Source organism: Acomys russatus, chromosome 25, assembly GCF_903995435.1.
Source record: "Acomys russatus chromosome 25, mAcoRus1.1, whole genome shotgun sequence".
Classification (NCBI taxonomy): domain Eukaryota; kingdom Metazoa; phylum Chordata; class Mammalia; order Rodentia; family Muridae; genus Acomys; species Acomys russatus.
In genome coordinates this window covers 39,363,479-39,382,070 of record NC_067161.1, presented here as the reverse complement: position 1 = coordinate 39,382,070, position 18,592 = coordinate 39,363,479, and the positions used below count along the sequence as shown (strand labels likewise).

General features: G+C 49.0%; 1 protein-coding gene across 1 annotated transcript; it reads left to right on the top strand.

The window, feature by feature from the left end:
* The first annotated feature begins 10,627 nt into the window (after window positions 1–10,627).
* On the top strand, window positions 10,628–11,575 carry LOC127208711 (olfactory receptor 2T1-like). Its single transcript, XM_051168238.1, has one exon. It carries the CDS (start codon window positions 10,628–10,630, stop codon window positions 11,573–11,575), a length of 948 nt encoding a protein of 315 aa, XP_051024195.1.
* The last annotated feature ends 7,017 nt before the right edge of the window (window positions 11,576–18,592 follow it).

Genomic DNA, 18,592 nt, shown 5'->3' with positions numbered 1-18,592 from the left:
CAAATGCCAGTCCATTTTCATGGATGAAAAACACTGTATGTTCCCTGTTATTTGTGGTTCCTAGATTCCATACAGACATAGCAAATCATGTACTTGTATGTGACACAAAAGCGGAAGAGAGACTCTATAGGGGACAGCCAGGACTCATGGAAAAGGGAGGGACAGAGTAGGAACGTGCCCAGTGTGCAATGCATGTTGTGTAAATGTGTCCTTACACAACACGGCACTGTGTGCAGTAAGTACACACAATAACATTTTTCAAAAACATCTTCATTGATGTGAAGTTAGATCCACAAATCACTACGACACTGGATTTTCACATTTCAAAGCCTATCCCTAAAGCAAGCTGTGGGGCATGCTATTCCTTGCTTTAAATCCTAGCTCAGCCCCTTGGCTCCAAGAAAGTCAGGTGACTCTCCCTGCCGCCTGGAAGCCCACAGATGTGATGATTCGTGTTCCATGGTACTGATATGAAGATGGAAATCCTACATCCGAGCCCAACATATCAAGACTATGACGAGTGGGAGATACTTATATTGCTGTGCTGGATAATAATAATAGAAGACTTAAAACACTAATTTTAAAATATCACATTCTGGCCAGGCTGTGGTGGGGCGCACCTTTAATCACAGCACTCTGGAGGCAGAGGCAGGCAGATGGCTGTGAGTTCGAGGCCAGCCTGGTCTACAAAGCGAGTCCAGGACAGCCAAGGCCACACAAAGAAACCCTGTCTCAAAAAACCAAAATAATAATAATAATAATAGTAATAATAATAACAACAACAACAACAACACATTTCTTCTCTTGTGTATGTGAGTAGTACATGTACATATGCATGTATGCATCATGTGTGTGTCCTTATGTATACATTATACACATTTGCACATGCATATGAAGATCAAAGGTCAACTTCAGATAGCATCCCTAAGGTTCTATCCTCTGTTTTGTGAGTCAGGGTTCCTCACTGGCCTAAAGCCTGGGCTGTTTGGTCAGGGAGCCCTAAGGAGCCCCTGCCTCCACCACTTCAATGTTAGGACTAAGCACACACCAACAAGATCAGCTCCGTCACGTAAATTCTAGGAGCCACGCTCAGTCCTCCGTGCTTGCAAGATAAGCCTTTTTTACCAGCTGAGCCACCTCCCCAGCTCTAAAATAGCATGTTAACAAAAATAGTTTGGTCTGTAACAATATTTAGTTGCTCACTTGTGGAAAAACAGTCCAGCGGAGGGTTAATAGAGGATGGTGGACACAGATCTAGAAACCAGGTGGCCCCAAACTGCAATGAGTCCCGTTTTAAGCAAATGGTACCAATAATTCGGGACCTACAGCTCTCACCACCTAAACAATCGCATTGTGCCGTGGAATGCTCAGGGAATCAAAACAACAGAAACTGTAGTTTAAGAGCCTACAGGTGACCACCACAGCCGCATGGCCACAACATGCATAAAACATAAAGGACTTAGAACGTAGTGAGGAGAGGAGCTGATCAAAGAAGACAGGGCTGATGGAGGACAGCCTTGCAAAGACGACATTTAAACTGTGTGAGTGTTCACTGGCAGGAGACAGGAGCTGTCTGGTGACTCTGCCCTATGGAGAGAATACAAACTACGTGAAAGCAAGTCAAGCTGGGCTGCCAGCCATTCATTCCCACCAGTTCAGTGAGCCTGGAGTGCATCGCAGAGCACTCTGCCACGGGAGCTCCGGGAGCTGGGTCACATGACCTCGTGGCAAGTTTCATCTGATGCTTACAGACTAGCGTGGCCTTATGGGTAGGCCATGCTTGCCTGGTGCAGCCCAACCTCGCAGGTCCTTTATAAGTGCAAGACCCTGGCTTCAACCCTCAGTGCTACATAAAACTGGCGTTCATGGGGAATGCCTACAGTCTTAACACTTAGGAGGTGGAGACCGGAGGAGCTGGAGTCAGGGTCAACTCTGGGTATGCAGAAAATGTCAAGGTCAGCCTGGACTACGTGAGGTTCAGAGATGGGAGAGGGGACAGCGAGGGAGAACAGCTCCAACCGCACTGTGGGTGTCTGTGTACCTGCGACGAATAAGTGCCAAGGATAAACAGAGGGTTGCTGGGGTACACACTGGCCATGCAGAAGACCAGGAAGCGAATGGGCTCTGTGCCGACGGCCAACCTGTGCCCACATCTTCTAGATCTTCTGGTGGTTGTGCAGGTGACTTGGGCCCTCAACTAGTAAACCCTGCCTGTGTTTTCATGTTTAAAAGCAATGGCTGATCTCCCCCTCCGTCACGTTGTTGTTTAAGTAGATGGAAGTTGTATGAGCCTCACACAAAATAAGATGTAAAGAAATATTAGCTCACTTCGCATCCTAATTTCTTTCAAGTTGAGAAATAAAACATATTAGAATAAGACACTTTTATTTTAACTGAAGCTGGGCGTGGTTGGAGCATGCCTTTAATCCCAGTACTTGGGAGACAGAGGCAGGTGGATCTCTGAGTTCGAGGTCAGCCTGATCTACAAAGTGAGTTCCAGGACAGCCAAGGTTACACAGAGAAACCCTGTCTCATACACTCAAAATTCATACATACATACATACATACATACATACATACATACATACATACATACACACACACGCATATTATAGCTGAAACCAACTCTAGTTACTATAAGGAAAGGATGGGAGAGGGGAAGAGGGAGGGCCGGGGAAGAAAGGAGGACTTGCAAGTCTCTAATTGCTCACTGGTGAGCTCTATTCCCCAGACACTAAGCTGATGCTCTGTTGATCTGTTCTCATGCACCCAAGATTTCCTAAGCACTTTATGAATATATATGTGATTTATAACAATAGCCTGGGGGCCCTGGTGCCCTGAAGGTCCTTCACTACAGCTGTGTGTGTGTGTGTGTGTGTGTGTGTGTGTGTGTGTGTGTGTGCTTTCTTGGAGTAGTCTTCACTTCTCTAGAACCAAAGAGCTCTATGGCAGATCTCGAGATGAGCACCTGTTTCCAACTCCTCACTACCTAGCTTGTTTCCTTTGTAGGACCATTCAGTTTCCTGCTCAGAAAACATCAGGGAACTCGGGATGCAGAAGGGAGGATCTCTAGCTTTCAGATTTGGAAGACTCCCCCCACCCTGCGACAGGCCTCAGATCTGTGCACAGGTGAGGAACATCTAACCCTCAGCACTGGCTGAGGGAGGTTAAAGAGCTCAGTTCTTCCTTCATCTGCTGTTCTAAAACAAACAGCCCTCTCTGCTGTGGGGTTCTGCTTCCGGGATACCCAGCTGTCGCTGTTCATTGGCCCTGAGCCTCTCTCTGTTCAGGTACTGGTTTTCATGGTCCTGCTCCTTTCTGTGTCTCTAGATAGATAGATAGATAGATAGATAGATAGATAGATAGATAGATAGATAGATATTCCATCTAGTATTTCCACCTAGGTTTAGCTTGATCAGTGTCTATAAGTTATATGTCATGGAATGAAGCTAGTCTGTTCACTGGTGTCCCTTAAATGATCATCAGATAGGCTGTCACACACTAATTTTGGAGCTGTGAGGTTTTGGAGAGCAACTGTGAGAACAAGACCTGGCTTTTGGCCAGAACGCACTAGAACGCACCACTCTGCCGTCTCAGAGTCCCAGCTGTCTAGAGCTGTGAAAGGCTCTGACTGTGATGCTGCTCACAGAAGGCAGAAAAGGAGAGCTAGTGCAGCCATCAGCATCCAGGCAGCATGGATCCGAGGAATCCTGGTGTCACTGTGAGCTGTGGGGCGTGAAGGAAGCAACCTCTCCTCCCTAGACCTGACCTCCGGCAAGTGACAAAATGTCTCATCATGGCCTTGACAGTCTTCAGAACTGTAGACATACTGTCTGCAAGCCAAGCATCTGCCTGAGCAGTAGTCAGGGACCCTCTAGCAGCTGTGGCTTTCTGGTAGAGGCTGACCTTGAACCCAGAGGAGCCTAGCAAACCTCTGTGGCTCTGCAGGTTGAAAGGTTCCGCCTGTTTGGTGTGCGTCTCTCATACCCGAATAGTCATCAGTCCAGTTATATCTGTTCACTTGCTCAGAGTTGACTGTGTTAATATCCCCCAGAAGCCTAGGGTGAGGATGTCTGGATGCTACACACGATGAGAAATGGCATTGTTTAGAAAGTTTCTCCTGGGCTCGGGAGATAGCTCAGTCAGTAAAAATACTTGTCTTGCAAGTTTGAGACCCTGAGTTTGATCCCCAGAACCCACATAAGCACCCAGGCATGGTGGTGTGCTTTTATCCAAGGGGAAGAGGAGATAGGAGGACCCCAGCCTGGGTAGTAGGCAGCCAACCGAGCCTATGTAATGAGCGCCAGGACACTGAGAGACCCTGACTCAGAAAACATGTTAATAGGATTTATTTTTTGACGCCCACGGTTGTCCTCTGATCTCCACATACATGATCACACGCATGCACATGTGCCCGTACACACTCACCCTACACATGAACATGGACACAGCTCTTGCGGCTGACTCTTCACCTTTGCTCCTCTGATAATCTGTGGTGGCCACGCCCATCCACACTAGCCCTTTACACAGTAATTCAGCTCCCACGCAGGAAAGGGAATAGAAACACCCTCACACACGTTTGGGCAGATCAAGCTCACTGCAGACCAGGGCAGAGAAGGAGCGGGCTTACTCTGAACTGTGGGGATGACTGGCTGGCTGACCATCTGTGGTGAGAGCCTGTCCTGTACATGGAGATTGTCAGACACCATACCTGGCTTCTCCCCACTTGATGTCTGCAGCACCCCACTGCTTCATCATGACCACCAAATAGGTCTTCAGACATGGGCCAAGGTCCCCTAGGGACAAGTAACCCCTGGTTGTAAGCATCTGGCTAGAGCAATGGTGCTTACCTGCCTGTCATTAGCTTACTTGGAAGAGGGTTGAGACAGACTTCTGAGATCCGCCCAGTTTCCCACTTGTCAGGTGTGAGTTGGAACAAACACGTGATGGGTGGTGCTTATTGGGGCCCGTGCCCTGGTCTACCCCTGTGGCTACTGGCAGTGGGAGTACTCATCACTCCTGTCCAGGAAATCCCTAATTCAATAGGTTTGTTTGTGCTCAGAAAAATTTTTTAAGCCTTCCAAAGATCAAGTTATGCCCTAAGGCCAGTGGAACGGCTGCTTTTAGGAAGGACGCACAGGCCTCGAGAGTGGTGGGGCTGTGAAGGCCACTTCACCATGATGACCGACAGAGACTCCTAAGTCCCTTTACTTCCTCTCTGATTCTCAGACTTGGCACAAGGCAGCTCACAGGCTCTCGGTAGGCTTGTCATGTAAGCCTGAATTGCACAGGAAAATGATGTGCACTGCACAGGCTGTGTGACTGACGTCCTGAAAGTGGGGAGTCAGGGTAGCCCAGTCAGGAAAGCTTTTCAATGGTGGCACTCTGGAGTGCGCGCGTGTGCTAGCCACAGCCACCATACTGTTCTTGCAGCAAAGGCCAGTAGGATATACTGTGCATGAAAGGGACTCTAAAGGACATGAGAATTCCTAAGATGTACCCAAGTGAGGGGGACAAGTTTCACCCTGGGCTTTCGTGTCTCTCCATTCAGACTTCCCAAGAGAGGCACTGTGGTCTCTGACCCTCAGCCTGCAACTCCGAGAGAACATGGCAGAAGGCGAGACATCAGGGGAAAAGGGGGGCTCCTGATGGACAGTGCAGACTGGGACGGTGTGAGGTGAGCTGCAGAGGGAAATCAGTTCTCTTCTGTCTCCCAGAAAAACGATGGGAGTCAAAACAACCAAAGCAAACCTCAGGCTAGATATAGCCTGTAGCAGCGCACATATGGGTCACACCCATAAACCCCTTTATTCATTCTAGCCACTCTGCAGTCTCTGGTGTCTACTAGTTCTGCTCTCCACATGCTGGAAGAGACAAGAACAGAAAACCTCATTGCTCCTGGCACAGTATGAAAGAAAAAGAATGCCTTTGAGAAAGTGTTCACATGCACACACACACACACACACACACACACACACACACACACACACACACACTCATACAGATACGCATGTAATGAACACAAAGGGAGGAACCTGTTATATACATTGAAGTTCCCGTGCATACATCAACTCTAAAAACCCACCAAGGGAAGAAAACCCCATGTTGGAACAAAGAAGGAAGCATTGCTGGGTCAAGCAGGAGTATCCAGTTCCCAAAGGGGATGCTGACCTCATGTGACCATGACACGGAGTAGAAACAGAACTGCCGGAGCCTCTGTGAGTAAACCTGTTTTCCCATCTACTCCACACATCTTCCCATGGTCCCCTAGCATTAACCCAAATTCTATGGAGAAATATAATAAAAAGGCATAGTCCTCACATCAGATAATCTTCAATGTGTGGGGGGAGGGGGCATGTCCACCATACTGCACCTTGTTTCAAAGGACAAAACACAAAGACAGGACCTGCCCATGGGAGGGGCTACAAAGCCCTTTGCAGAGGACTATTCGGTTGTGATGCAAAATTAAGTTGCTTGTGTAAAAAGAGTCCCCTCCATACCTGTTCTGGAAAAGGCACACCCTCCTTGTTTCCCTGACTCTGTACACTCACAGCAACCCTGGGAAGTAATCACGGGGATCCCCACCCCAGAAAGACGTATGTGTCATCAGCTGTGCACGTGGCAACAAGATCCATGCCAGCAGCAGCTGATGCTCAGAGGGGTCAGGCCTCCCACAGACTGTCGCAGATGAGGGACCTGGAGCCAGTTGAGTATCCTGCACAAGCTACATAGGTGCGAATCCGAGGGGCTTGGTCAGGAAGCTAGCAACTTGTCAACATACCTAACCACAATGCTTCACACTGGAGAAAACCTGAAAAGGACGTTCAGCCAGGTCAGAGTACAAATACTGCAGTGTGCGGGCTCCTAGGATTTTAATTTGCCTCAGTGGAGAGGAGGGAAGGGAAAGTACAGCTTCCAGGTAGAGGTTCCTTGGGGTGACTACACCTGCAGGAAGCATTCCTTGATGACTTGAGGGCCTTGGGGCTGTCACCAGTAGATAGGATTGCAACTGGCATCTAGAGGGCATGTAAGGCATGGCGCTCAGTGTTCTGTAACACACGGGGCATCACTAACTGCAAAGGGTTATCCAGGCATAAAGGCCAAGGATGCTGAAGCTGAGAAAACACACTTTAGCATAGCTGTGAAGATTCCAGCTTCAGCTGAAAGGCCAAGTTTATTGCCCATGGTTTTGTTTTTTTTTGTTTTTTTTTCAGAGTGTTTAGTGTCTCTTTTTTTAAATTTTATTTTTTCATTTTATTTTATTAATTTATTCATATTACATCTCAATGATTATCCCTTCCCTTGTATCCTCCCATTCCTCCCTCCCTCCCATTTTCCCCTTACTCCCTTCCCCTATGGCTGTTCCTGAGGGGGACCTCCTCCCCCTGTATATGCTCATAGGGTATCAAGTCTCTTCTTGGTAGCCTGCTATCCTTCCTCTGAGTGCCACCAGGTCTCCCCATCCAGAGGACATGGTCAAATATGAGGCACCAGAGTACGTGAGAAAGTCAGACCCCACTCACCACTCAACTGTGGAGAATGTCCTGTCCATTGGCTAGATCTGGGTAGGGGTTTGAAGTTTACTGCACATATTGTCCTTGGCTGGTGCCATAGTTTGAGCGGGACCCCTGGGCCCAGATCTGCCTATCATAATGTTCTTCTTGTAGGTTTCTAGGACCCTCTGGATCCTTCTACTTTGCCATTCTCCATGCTTCTCTCACCTAGAGTAATTTGCTCAACCATGTTCATAGCAGCCTTATTCATAATAGCCAGAACATGGAAACAGCCTACATGTCCCTCAGTAGAAGAATGGATAAAGAAACGGTATTACATTTACACTATGGAATACTACTCAGATATTAAAAACAAGGAATTCCCGAAATTTGTGGACAAATGGATTGAGCTAGAAATGATCATAATGAGTGAGTTCACCCAGAAGCAGAAAGAGTCACATGGTGTATACTCACTTATATCTGCACACCAGTTGCTCATGTTTCATACTGCTCACCAATAAGATGACAATAGCAAACCAGGTTCCTTCCGGATATAAAATCTGAGATGTCTGAGACATAAAACAAGTGATGCTTACAAAATGCCAAAACTTCTCATTCCCTTTATGGGAAAGTCTTAAATGCATCTGAAACTTTATTTTTATTTTAGTACAAGGTCAGCAGATCAGGAGACCACTGACAAGATGGTTTAATACTCACAGTTCCCAAGAGGAGGGAACATACCATACCACAGGGTGGGGGATGGGGGGTGGGGGGTGGGGGGGGGCATATCGGGAAGTACCATGGTCCATCAGGAATTAGAGGGAGGGAGCAGAAAGTATAGGCAAACTCTTCCTGGCTTGTTATTTTTGGTTTGATACAAGCTCTCCTGTATCCCAGGCTGGCCTCAGACAAAGATGATCTTGAACTTCTGATCCTCCTGCCTGCCAGTTGCTGGGAATGCGGGTATTACGGTTATGTCTGGTTTATGCACACGGCTGCGCGGCAAACTCAGGACTCGTGCATGCCAGGCAAGCGCTCCACCAACTGCACTCCAGCCTCCAGCCCCATTGACTTTCACTGGGTTTTGTTTGTCTGTTTGTTTTCCTTTAAGAATGAATGAGAGTGACGGGTAGGCAGTGGTGTGGGCGTGGTTCAAGTGATTTGGGCTGGCTCTAGGGACAGGCATCCTTTCTCGTTGCCCAGAATCTCATCCTAGGATCATCTAAGCTAAGAAGCTACATATCCCAGACTATAAGCCTTGATACTAGAAAACTGTGAGCTGTATAATCTAGAATGGATGGTTTGCATATTGACGGCAGGCAGGCAGGCAAACTGTTAGGAATTAGCCCTGAAAGACATCACTCACTTTGGCCTCCTGCTGTTTACAACTGTTGGTCCTAACAATGCTCTTCCGCGCTCTACTCCTGAGACAGGCTTTAGAGCCAGCCCTGGGACCCTGGGACCGTAGAACAGTCGAGCTCTGAACTTGTTTGAATTTGATCTGAGATGCTGGGTGCCCAGCATGGGCAGCCTGGGAAGGGTGAGGTTGAAGCCCTTAGACAGGGCCCCTTGGCAGAGCTGTAAGAGCAGAAAGCAGCACCACGGAGAGCTGCTTCCTGGCCCTGCTCCTGTCTCCCTGAGGGACCTCTGAGTCCTGGCTCCACCATCAGTAGCGAGAATGCTGAGATTCGGGCTGGGGCCTGGCGAGTGGATCTCAACCCAGATGACCCATCAAAGCTCCTATGAGAATCACTAGCAGGGATGAGACAAGATTCATTTATGAAACTGTTGGATAACAGAAAACAACAGTATGAAGGATGGACACATATTGTCAAAACCCCATAAAAACCAATCAGTGTGCTGTGGCTGGTCTTTGCTACTTTGTGGGTTCTTCTTTTTCTCCCCCCTTTATCCTCCCAGTTTCACCCCCTAACACTAGATAGAAGACAAACAAGAATTAAAAAGGAAAGGAAAGAGATCCCTGAATAAATTCAGGGGTCAGAAGGGGGATAACGTTATCATAGACTACTTCCTGCCGGCTAGGGGCACCAAGTCCCATGGAGTGAGTTTGATCCTCGTTGTCAGGGCATCTAATTATTTCTCCTCCTCCCCCTCCTCCTCCTCCCCCTCCTCCTCCTCCCCCTCCTCCTCCTCCTCCTTGTTTCTTCTTTGCACATGGCTACTTAGCAAACCACAACCAACAATCTACCAACAACCCACACCTCTCTCGGGGCCCTAGAATTTATATCCTCTGAAAAGTCCCCAGAATTCCAAACGTCACACAATCACAGAAGCTATCTGCAGCTGGAAAAATCATGCTGCCACCCAAGCACAGAGAAAAAAAATCATAGTCAACTACTCCAAATCAGTCCCATATACCCACACCTGAGATTAAAGCAAAAACATATTCCTACAATCTTTCTGTGTTGCTTTTTTTAAAGAAACCAAAACCCCAAAATTCTCACTACAATGCACCAGAGCACAAAAGCCCAAATGTGAGTCTCCTAGTGGCCAGGGCCACAAGAAAAATAAGGGGTGGGGCAGGCAGCTTTGGCAGATGACAAAAATGTCCCGTCTCAGCTACATCCACAGCTCTCACCTGTAAGAAAAAATGGATCACACACAGACGCTTGCATCAGCAAGAATGCTGAACCATATAATTCATACGCATGTGGGTCTAGCCCTCAGGTCAGGCAGAAGTTTGTATAATGCTTTCCTGTGTGCGTTTGATCGTTTAGAACTGAAAATATCAATAGTTATGTAAACTTCATAAATGAAGGGGGCAGGTTGCGATGTGCTGGGCCTTTCCGTGGCATTCTTGTTTTCTCTGTAGGATGGGAAGTTAAACTTTTAGTCTTTAGGCTTCCTTCTTTCAGAGCGCACGGCTGGAGTGGTGTGCTTCCCTCTAACACTGTTTTCACTACAAGCCATGTTCTTAATAGTCATTTTCCTACGAAACAGTGACCCTAGAAATACCGGCAAGTACATGAATGACAAAGTGTATCTGCTGTCCCTCCGGCTCCAGGGTGGCCCCTCCAGTTCCCTGAGTGTTTTCTTCTTGCCTCGACCCTTTTCCCTCTCTCTCTGCCACTGACGAACTGCCTCCTTCTCCCCACAGCGCAGTTCAGCAGGAAATGAGCACTCAGCACTGGAACTATTCCACCACCGGCTTTGTCCTGACAAGCCTTTTTAACAACAGCCAGACACACCTGTTCCTGTTCAGCATGGTGGTGTTGGTCTACATCCTGGCCATGGCTGGCAACACGGCCATGGTCCTTCTGATTTGGATGGACGCCCGACTCCACACACCCATGTATTTCCTCCTCAGCCAGCTGTCCTTTCTGGACATCTTCTTTACGTCAGTCACTGTCCCCAAGATGATAGTAGGCTTTCTCTTTGGTTGGACAAGCATCTCCTTTGGGGGCTGTGGGGCACAAATGTTTTTCTTCATGTTCCTGGGAGCTGCAGAGTGCCTCCTGCTGGCCCTCATGGCTTATGACCGCTATGTGGCCATCTGCAACCCTCTGCGCTACCCAGTGCTCATGAGCCGCCGGGTGTGCCTGCTCATGGTTGTGGCCTCCTGGCTGGGAGGATCCCTTAATGCCTCCATTCAGACTTCCCTGACCCTTCAGTTTCCCTACTGCGGCTCTCGGACGATTTCCCACTTCTTCTGTGAGGTGCCGTCGCTGCTGATGCTGGCCTGTGCAGACACCGAAGCTTACGAACAGGTACTATTTGTGACAGGCGTGGTGGTCCTCCTGGTGCCCATTACCTTCATCACCACCTCCTATGCCCTCATCTTGGCTGCTGTGCTCCGGATGCGCTCTGTGGAGGGGCGTCAGAAGGCCCTGGCCACATGCTCCTCCCATCTGACAGTCGTCAACCTCTTCTATGGGCCCCTGGTCTACACCTACATGTTACCTGCTTCCTACCACTCCCCGGGCCAAGATGATGTCGTATCTGTCTTTTACACCGTTCTCACGCCCATGCTTAACCCCGTCATCTACAGCCTCAGGAACAAGGAAGTAACAGGGGCAATGAAGAAAGCTGTGGGAAGGTGTGGGGCTGGTAGGAATGCATGAGGTCTGAGAGAGGACAGAGAGGCGAGTACCTCAGCTCTGAGCATCCTCATAGGCATTGGATGCTAAGACAAGGGGATACAGCTACTCCTTCATCCCCAGCTACTTCCTCGGTCTTCTCTAGCCGCATCCTGTCGCCAAGCATGCTGTCCTGGCCGAGCATCCTCAGCACGGTCCCCAACAGGGTCCTCCACAGCCGGAACCGCACCTGACATTTTCAGATCGCTTCTCCCCTTGCCTTGAAACCACTTAAAGCATCAGAGATATCTGCATCTCTTATCCCATCCACAACGGCTTCCTAGTCTCACCCCACCATCTTCCCCCTCGTCCTCTTTGTGGATTCGAGGTTTCTTTTTCCCCCATTAAGCTGTGTAGACCCAGATGGCAGAGGCCTCGCTTCTTTAATGTCACATTGTCAGCTTCTAGGAGGGAGGCCGGAATGTGTGATCAAAAATAAATCCTGGATACATAGAAAACTGCAAAGAACACTTCCTTACCTGATCTCGTGAGCGCTGGTCCAGCTTCTTGGAATTTGTTCCTGCCTTGGAGATGACTCTATGTCCCTGACTCTTAACCCTTCTGGACTTCCTTCTCATTAGGTGATAAACGGTTTTAAAGCCTAGACCCTTCTCTTCCCACACCGCGCTCCCCACTGAAGGCCAGGGCTTTAGTGATCCCCTGGCTCCAAACACAGTTAACCATACATATTTACAGGTTAGCCGGACTTGGCCCAACTCTCTCCCTCAGCACACCCCCGCTCTACCTCCACACACCCACAGAGCTAGGGTCTGGCGGTGACGTACCTGCACACGCACACAAAAAAACACCCCGGCCTTCCAAAACGGTTAGCATCAGAAAATGCCCAGAAATGAAGAATTGCTGCTCTCCGTGAATCGCCCAACGGAAGGCATTGGGAGTGAGGAATAGGTGTCAGTTAAAAGTGCATAGGTACTTCTCCTCAGAGGGTCTTCACGACAGTAGGGAAGCAGCCAGCCACAGTAAGACATCTTTAATGGGTAGGGTCGGGTGCGGAAAACAGAAGCCCCAATTCTCCAGGCTTCTCATTTCTCAGAACTGCTGAAATCTCCTGCCAAGATCACTAAGGAGCTTCAGGCATTGGTATCTCATTGGCCAAAGCTGCAAGAAGGCGGGAAAAGTGTAAGGTGTAGACCAATGAGAACAGGGTGACAAACCTGTCCACACGCATGCGCAATGCAGTTTGACCTACTTTTAAGACCAGCTCCTCGGATCCCAGCACTCGGTATTGGTTCTTGGTTTTTACCCTGGCCACCCAACCTTCCCATTTCATCCAGAGAACATGGACTCCTCTTAAACTAACCCCCACCCACCGATTTCAGTTTAGCCATGTGAAAAGGAGGAAAAATAGGCCAGCGTTCCCTTCAGGCCGTACAAGTCTGGGTGGTGTTTCAGAGTCGCAGGTGCCACCCAGAGCAAGGCTGTCAGCATGGCCCGCAGAGCTGCCAAGCCCACGCACTTGCTCTCTACACACAGTTTAGGACACTTAAAGCCCTTGTTCCAGTTGTGAGGCGCTTCGGACTGGGAGGCAGAGTTGCCCACATGGAGAAGGGGTGACCCGGCCGCGTTGCTTTGTGTGACTTCCACCTGATCATGCTCTTTTCACAGAGAGAAGACCTAAGAGCCTGGGCCATGCACCCTGCCGCCCGGAGCAGGCTTCTCTTGGCCTGTAGTCTCGTCTTCATGCGGTTCTCTGCAGGTGAGGATGGGATGGAGCCGTCCTGCACCCCAGGCCCATCCTAGCTAGCATTTCTATATCCTCCGCACCCCTCCCCCGGAATTCTCTTGTGCACTCTCTATCCCACTTGAGCTGATATTCCCACATCTCCACCTCCCTCGCCATTCCCAACAGCCGGGTCCTCCACAGTCTGAAACATTGCCCCTTCAATGTCACCTTCCTTTGCACCATGCTCTGGCTGGCACCTACAGTGAACCAGCACACGTGGTTTCTGCCCGCAGATCGGGTGCAATCTACTCGGCAGTGCTGTGGACTGGACAGAGTCCTGCGTGTCCCCTCCTAACTACCTGGCTTGGGGAAACAGCTGAGCCTGTCTGCATCCTGTGTCCCTCTTCTAGAGTTAGAGATGTGATTTCAGTCCCTTGGGATTGTGGGGGAATGCATGGGCTTGGACTAACAGAATGCCGCCGACTCACAAAGGTCTCCGAGCTTTTCAGGGGTTTCCTAGAAGGGATTTCATGTTGATAGAAGGTCAAGTGTTCAGCGGTATGAGGGGTAGGGTCTCTGGGGATGTACTTCTGCCTCTTTCCTGTTTTCCCTGAGAGCTGAGTGCCCTGTATAAGCAGCGGCTACTGTTGTCCAAGCACAGAGCTTGGCTTTGATTGGCAGAGATTTGGCTTTGAGACCTGGTCATGTGGTTAGTGCAGCATGGTCATCTGTGTTGTTGTTGTGGTTGTTGTTGTTGTTGAGACAGGGTCTCCTTCTGTAACTCAGACAAGTCTCAGTCCTAGAGAAATCCCCCTGCCTCAGCCTCCCAACATACCGGAATCACAGATACTAGCCGTATTTATTTTTAAAGCGCTCTCTCTCTCTCTCTCTCTCTCTCTCTCTCTCTCTCTCTCTCTCTCTCTCTCTCTCTCTCTCTCTCTCTCTCAACAACCGCTGAGCCACCCCTAACTCCTCGTGAGGAACTGAGGAAGCCTTGAGTGGCAGTGTTAAGAGTAGATGATGTCCTGGGTGCATGTGTGTTGTTGACGTGGCCATAGCCATGTCAAAGACCAGCGCCTCAGACCCATGGGAGACTGGCAAACCCTTCTATCCTCATCCCGCCTGGTCAGGCTTAGAGGGAAGGCACTGGCTTCATTGCAAATATTGACAGTGTGTACAAAACTAGTAACCGTAGCATCTTCCTCCCAGATGTTCGCCCCCTAAGACTGCTTCCCCTACAGAGAAACATGCACTGTATACATCATATTTCTGTGCTATATAAGGACATTTTCATACATGCATACATTATATTTGGGGTGTGTTTTCCCACAGCTCCTCTCCGGTCACTCCTCTTTATTCCTCTAGACAGTTTCAATTCTCTTACATCATAAGTACAAATTTTATGTATCTATATAAGATCCAGGAGGGCACTGGAGAGATGGCTCAGAGGTTAGGAGCCTTGGCTGCACTTTCAAATGCCCTGAGTTCAATCTCCAGCACCCACATGGTGGCTCACAACCATCTGTAATGAGATCTGCTGCCCTCTTCTGGATGCAGGTGTACATGCAGGCAGAGCATTGTATACATAATTTTTTTTTTTTTTTTTTTTAAAGATACAGGAACCACATACAAGAGAAACATGGCATTTCTCTTTCTGAGACTGCCTTAATTCCTTTCATCTGACTACTTCACCTACATCCATTTTTCTACAAATAATGTAACTTCTTTATGGCTGAAAGCATCCACGTTTTTTAAACCCATTCTGTTGTTGAACACCTCGGTTGAGCTCATAATATAAGCTGCTGTGAATAATGTTCATCTCTTTCTCTTTTTTTCTTTTTTATTTCCTCCCTCTTTATTTTTTAAATTTGTTATTATAATTTATTCAGATTGCATCTCATTTGTATCTTCCCTCTCTTCTGCCCTATTCCCCTCGCCTAGACCTCTGACAGAAGGGGACCTCCTCCCCCACCATCTAACCACAGCCTATCAGGTCTCATCCAGATAACCTACTTCCCCTTCCTCTGTGTGCCGCAGGGCCTCCCCACCAAGGGGAAGTGGTCAAATCAAATCAGGGGCACCAGAGTTCATGTCAGAGGCAGCCCCTGCTCTCCCCACAACCGTGGAGCATGAGCTGTCCATTGGCCACATCTGAACAGGGGTCTAGGTTTACTGCACGCATTGGCCTTCGTTGGCACAGCCGTGCATTGCTCTCTTAATCTTTCTCCTGCCCCACCCCCACCGCTGCTTCCAATGAACAGGTTGTTCATTTTCAAGGGAAGAAAAGCCCTAGGAGATAAAATGTGCAGATTTTTATTCTGGTGCACCTTCAAATCCTGTTTTCCTTTCCCACTCTGTCATGGCTTGCCTCACCCATGGCCCAAAGTCATCCTCACTGAGAGTTTCCAAACAAAACCCCTCTTCACAAAAGGAACAAAGAACCTTGTCCCTTTTGTACAAAGAGCCCAGAGTGGTGCCTGTGTGCTCAGCACCTTAACAGAGCTCAAAGGAAAACCTGGCCCTCCTCTCTTAAGAAGTGTCCCCAGCGAACCCACCAGAGCTAGACCCCGCTGCCTGCTCTTGTTCACTACAGTATTAACGCTGCTGGTCTCTGCACTCCGCAGGGCCTGGGGCACACAGTGTAGCTGTGATGCCTGCAGCATCCCCTGGAGGCATGCTTTTGTTAGATTTGATCTTGATTTTAATCAAACTAGCCACATTAGATGTGGCAGGGTGGGAGTGAGCGTTCACAGGAGAAAGAGGGAAGAGACATTTCCATATTTTAGAAGTCTAGGAAGTCTCTTTAATGTTAGTGCTTGGCATTCTTTTTTAGATGTTTTTCTCAGATTTTTTAAGCCTTTGAGTAGTAAGCTTTTTGTGTTTTTATAAATAATTTCTCTCGTGTGTGTGTGTGTGTGTGTGTGTGTGTGTGTGTGTGTGTGTTGGATTTTGTTTGTTTGTCTGTTTGTTTGTTTATTTGTTTAATGCTTTGGACTGAGCTCCCTCCACACTGGAGGTAGACAAGGCTAGGCTCACCCTGGGCGTCTGAGGGTTTGTGTCCCTAGGGAAGCATTCAGGCATCTAAGGTCCCCGCTGCATCAGCTCCTGCTTCTACTTAAAGTGGAGAAGTACCAACCCTATCACTAGCTGGGCAGAGCAATGTGGGACAGTAGCCGAAAAGCACATGCTAGGCCAAAAATTATGAAAATATTTTGCCTCCTATATACACAAATATCCTTCAGAGAAATACAAAAGCCCTGGGTTCTTTAACCCCTCCATAGTTCTAGGGAACAAAGCTCTGAGGTATTCTCCTCTGCTGCCCACCCCATGTCCTCTCCTTGTGTGGCCCTCAGGGCCAACCTGCCCATTTCTCTGTGAGCTGTGTGGTCGGCCCTCATCCTTTCTAAACATGAAACTCCAGGACTCTTAGCCCACACACAAAGCTAGGAGAGGGTGTGGAGGCTCCAGTGAGCACATCCCTTGTGGTTTTCATGCCTCAGCTCACGGGGTAGCAGAGCATGGGGAGCCAGCACTCCTGAGGAGGGTGGCTGAGAGCAGTTTCTGCAGACAGCACTGGCTTTCCCTCCTTCTCCTTACCCTCCCTTCGCGCAGCCTCTGACCCTCCATTCATGGCTCCCACCACTCTCTGCTCTGCCCAGAACATCTCTCTCCAGAGTAGCCGAGCCCTTTCATAATCCGTGACCACAGTGGAGACACATGGATGGACACAGATCTGCTGTCTTACAATCGAGACGACATGATGGATCCCCAGAGGCAAAGGATGCCAGAAGAACAGGCTCTGCCTTGTTGCTCAGGGCCCATTCTGAGGCACCCCCTGCTTCCAAAGCCAAATCCCTTCTGCAAATGTTTGGAACTAACTAAACTTCCCCGGGACTCCACCCAAAATATCACCCTTTCATTGCAGGCTTCTATTAGCCCTGTGTGTGGCAGCCTCTCCCTGACCTATGTATTTCCCTCACATATTAACTTTGCTCTGTAGCATTTATTATCCCTGCAGACACCCTGTCTTCCCCATCGGAGAGCATGTGCCTTGGAGGCTGGGAATCATGCAGTGACTCTAGGATGACCTGGGGGAGTTAGAGCAAGTCACATGAGGATTGCCAAGGGCAGAGTAGAGGGGGAGGCTGAGTGGGAAGCACAGTCCAAGAGGCTGGGGCTCTTTGGGCATCTGTATTCCTCTTGCCTGTGACCAATGGCCAGCCAGCTTTCTCTCTTGTCCCCTTACCCCCTAACAGACTCCTGGGAAATTACAATGAGTGACCTGGAGGAGAAGGACGTGGATGAATTCAGCTCCAGCGGTCTCCAGTGCCCCACATGTTTCTCGGTGAGAGGGAGAAAGTGTAATCCAGAGCTCAAGTGGTGCTCCACAGATAAGATCAGCTGCGTGGACTTCTCCGGCATCATAAACACAGGTGCTCTGCTTGGCTGAGACACTGGCATTAGGTGGGAAGTACTCTCCCATAAGCCTGCGGGGTGTAGCCTTCTGGATCTCCTCACAATCCTAAAACACAATGCCTAGCTGCAGCACAACTCATAGCAGCAGCAGCAGCAGCAGCAGCAGCAGCAGCAGCAGCAGCAACAGACAGGATATTACCAGAGCAGCACAGGTGTCTCACCACCGTTGTCACCTAATGTCAGTCAAAAAAAAAAAAAACTGCCAGTACCTCAGTTCTAGCTGGTTATGATAGGATAGAAAGGGTTCCCGTTCAGTGATGTTTAGAAGATGCACCAATACTTGATTGGCATGGGTGTGGGTGGAGTAATTTAGGGATTGGAAAACTCTGTGCTTGGAGAAAAACGTACCAACCCACTGCCTGTCTCAGATCCAGAGAGCAGCGTGTGAGGGCCCCGTGAGAACGCAGCTAGCTGGTCTGCCTCCTTCTGTAGAGCATCCTGTGTGGGTCAGAGTGGGCCTGAAAGCCAGGGAGGGACGTCTCACGTGTGTTCTCCCACAGGTATCAGCAGCGTAGCCATTGAACTGAAGAAGTGCATAACCACGGACCTATGCAAAGACACAGTGACGGCTTATATGGGTTTTCCAGTCACTAACAAGAGTGTAATTTGTAAAGCGGCCATCAGAAACGGGGCCCGAGCCACAGCCCCGACCCCCATTTTCCTTGTTCTCTTCCTGAAGAGACTGCTTCAATGAGCACCCACAGAGGCCCAGCCCACTATCACTGAAGAATTAAAGTTGTAGCTTTTGTTTGCTTATCACACTCATTGTCAGTCTCGCCACAAACAGATGCAATTATCCACTTACAGGTGCAGCAAAGTTTAGTGTAAACCCGGCCGCATAG

What these genes read in the sequence shown, in the direction of transcription:
- LOC127208711 (XM_051168238.1), top strand. Translation starts at nt 10,628, where the DNA reads ATGAGCACTCAGCACTGGAACTATTCCACCACCGGCTTTGTCCTGACA.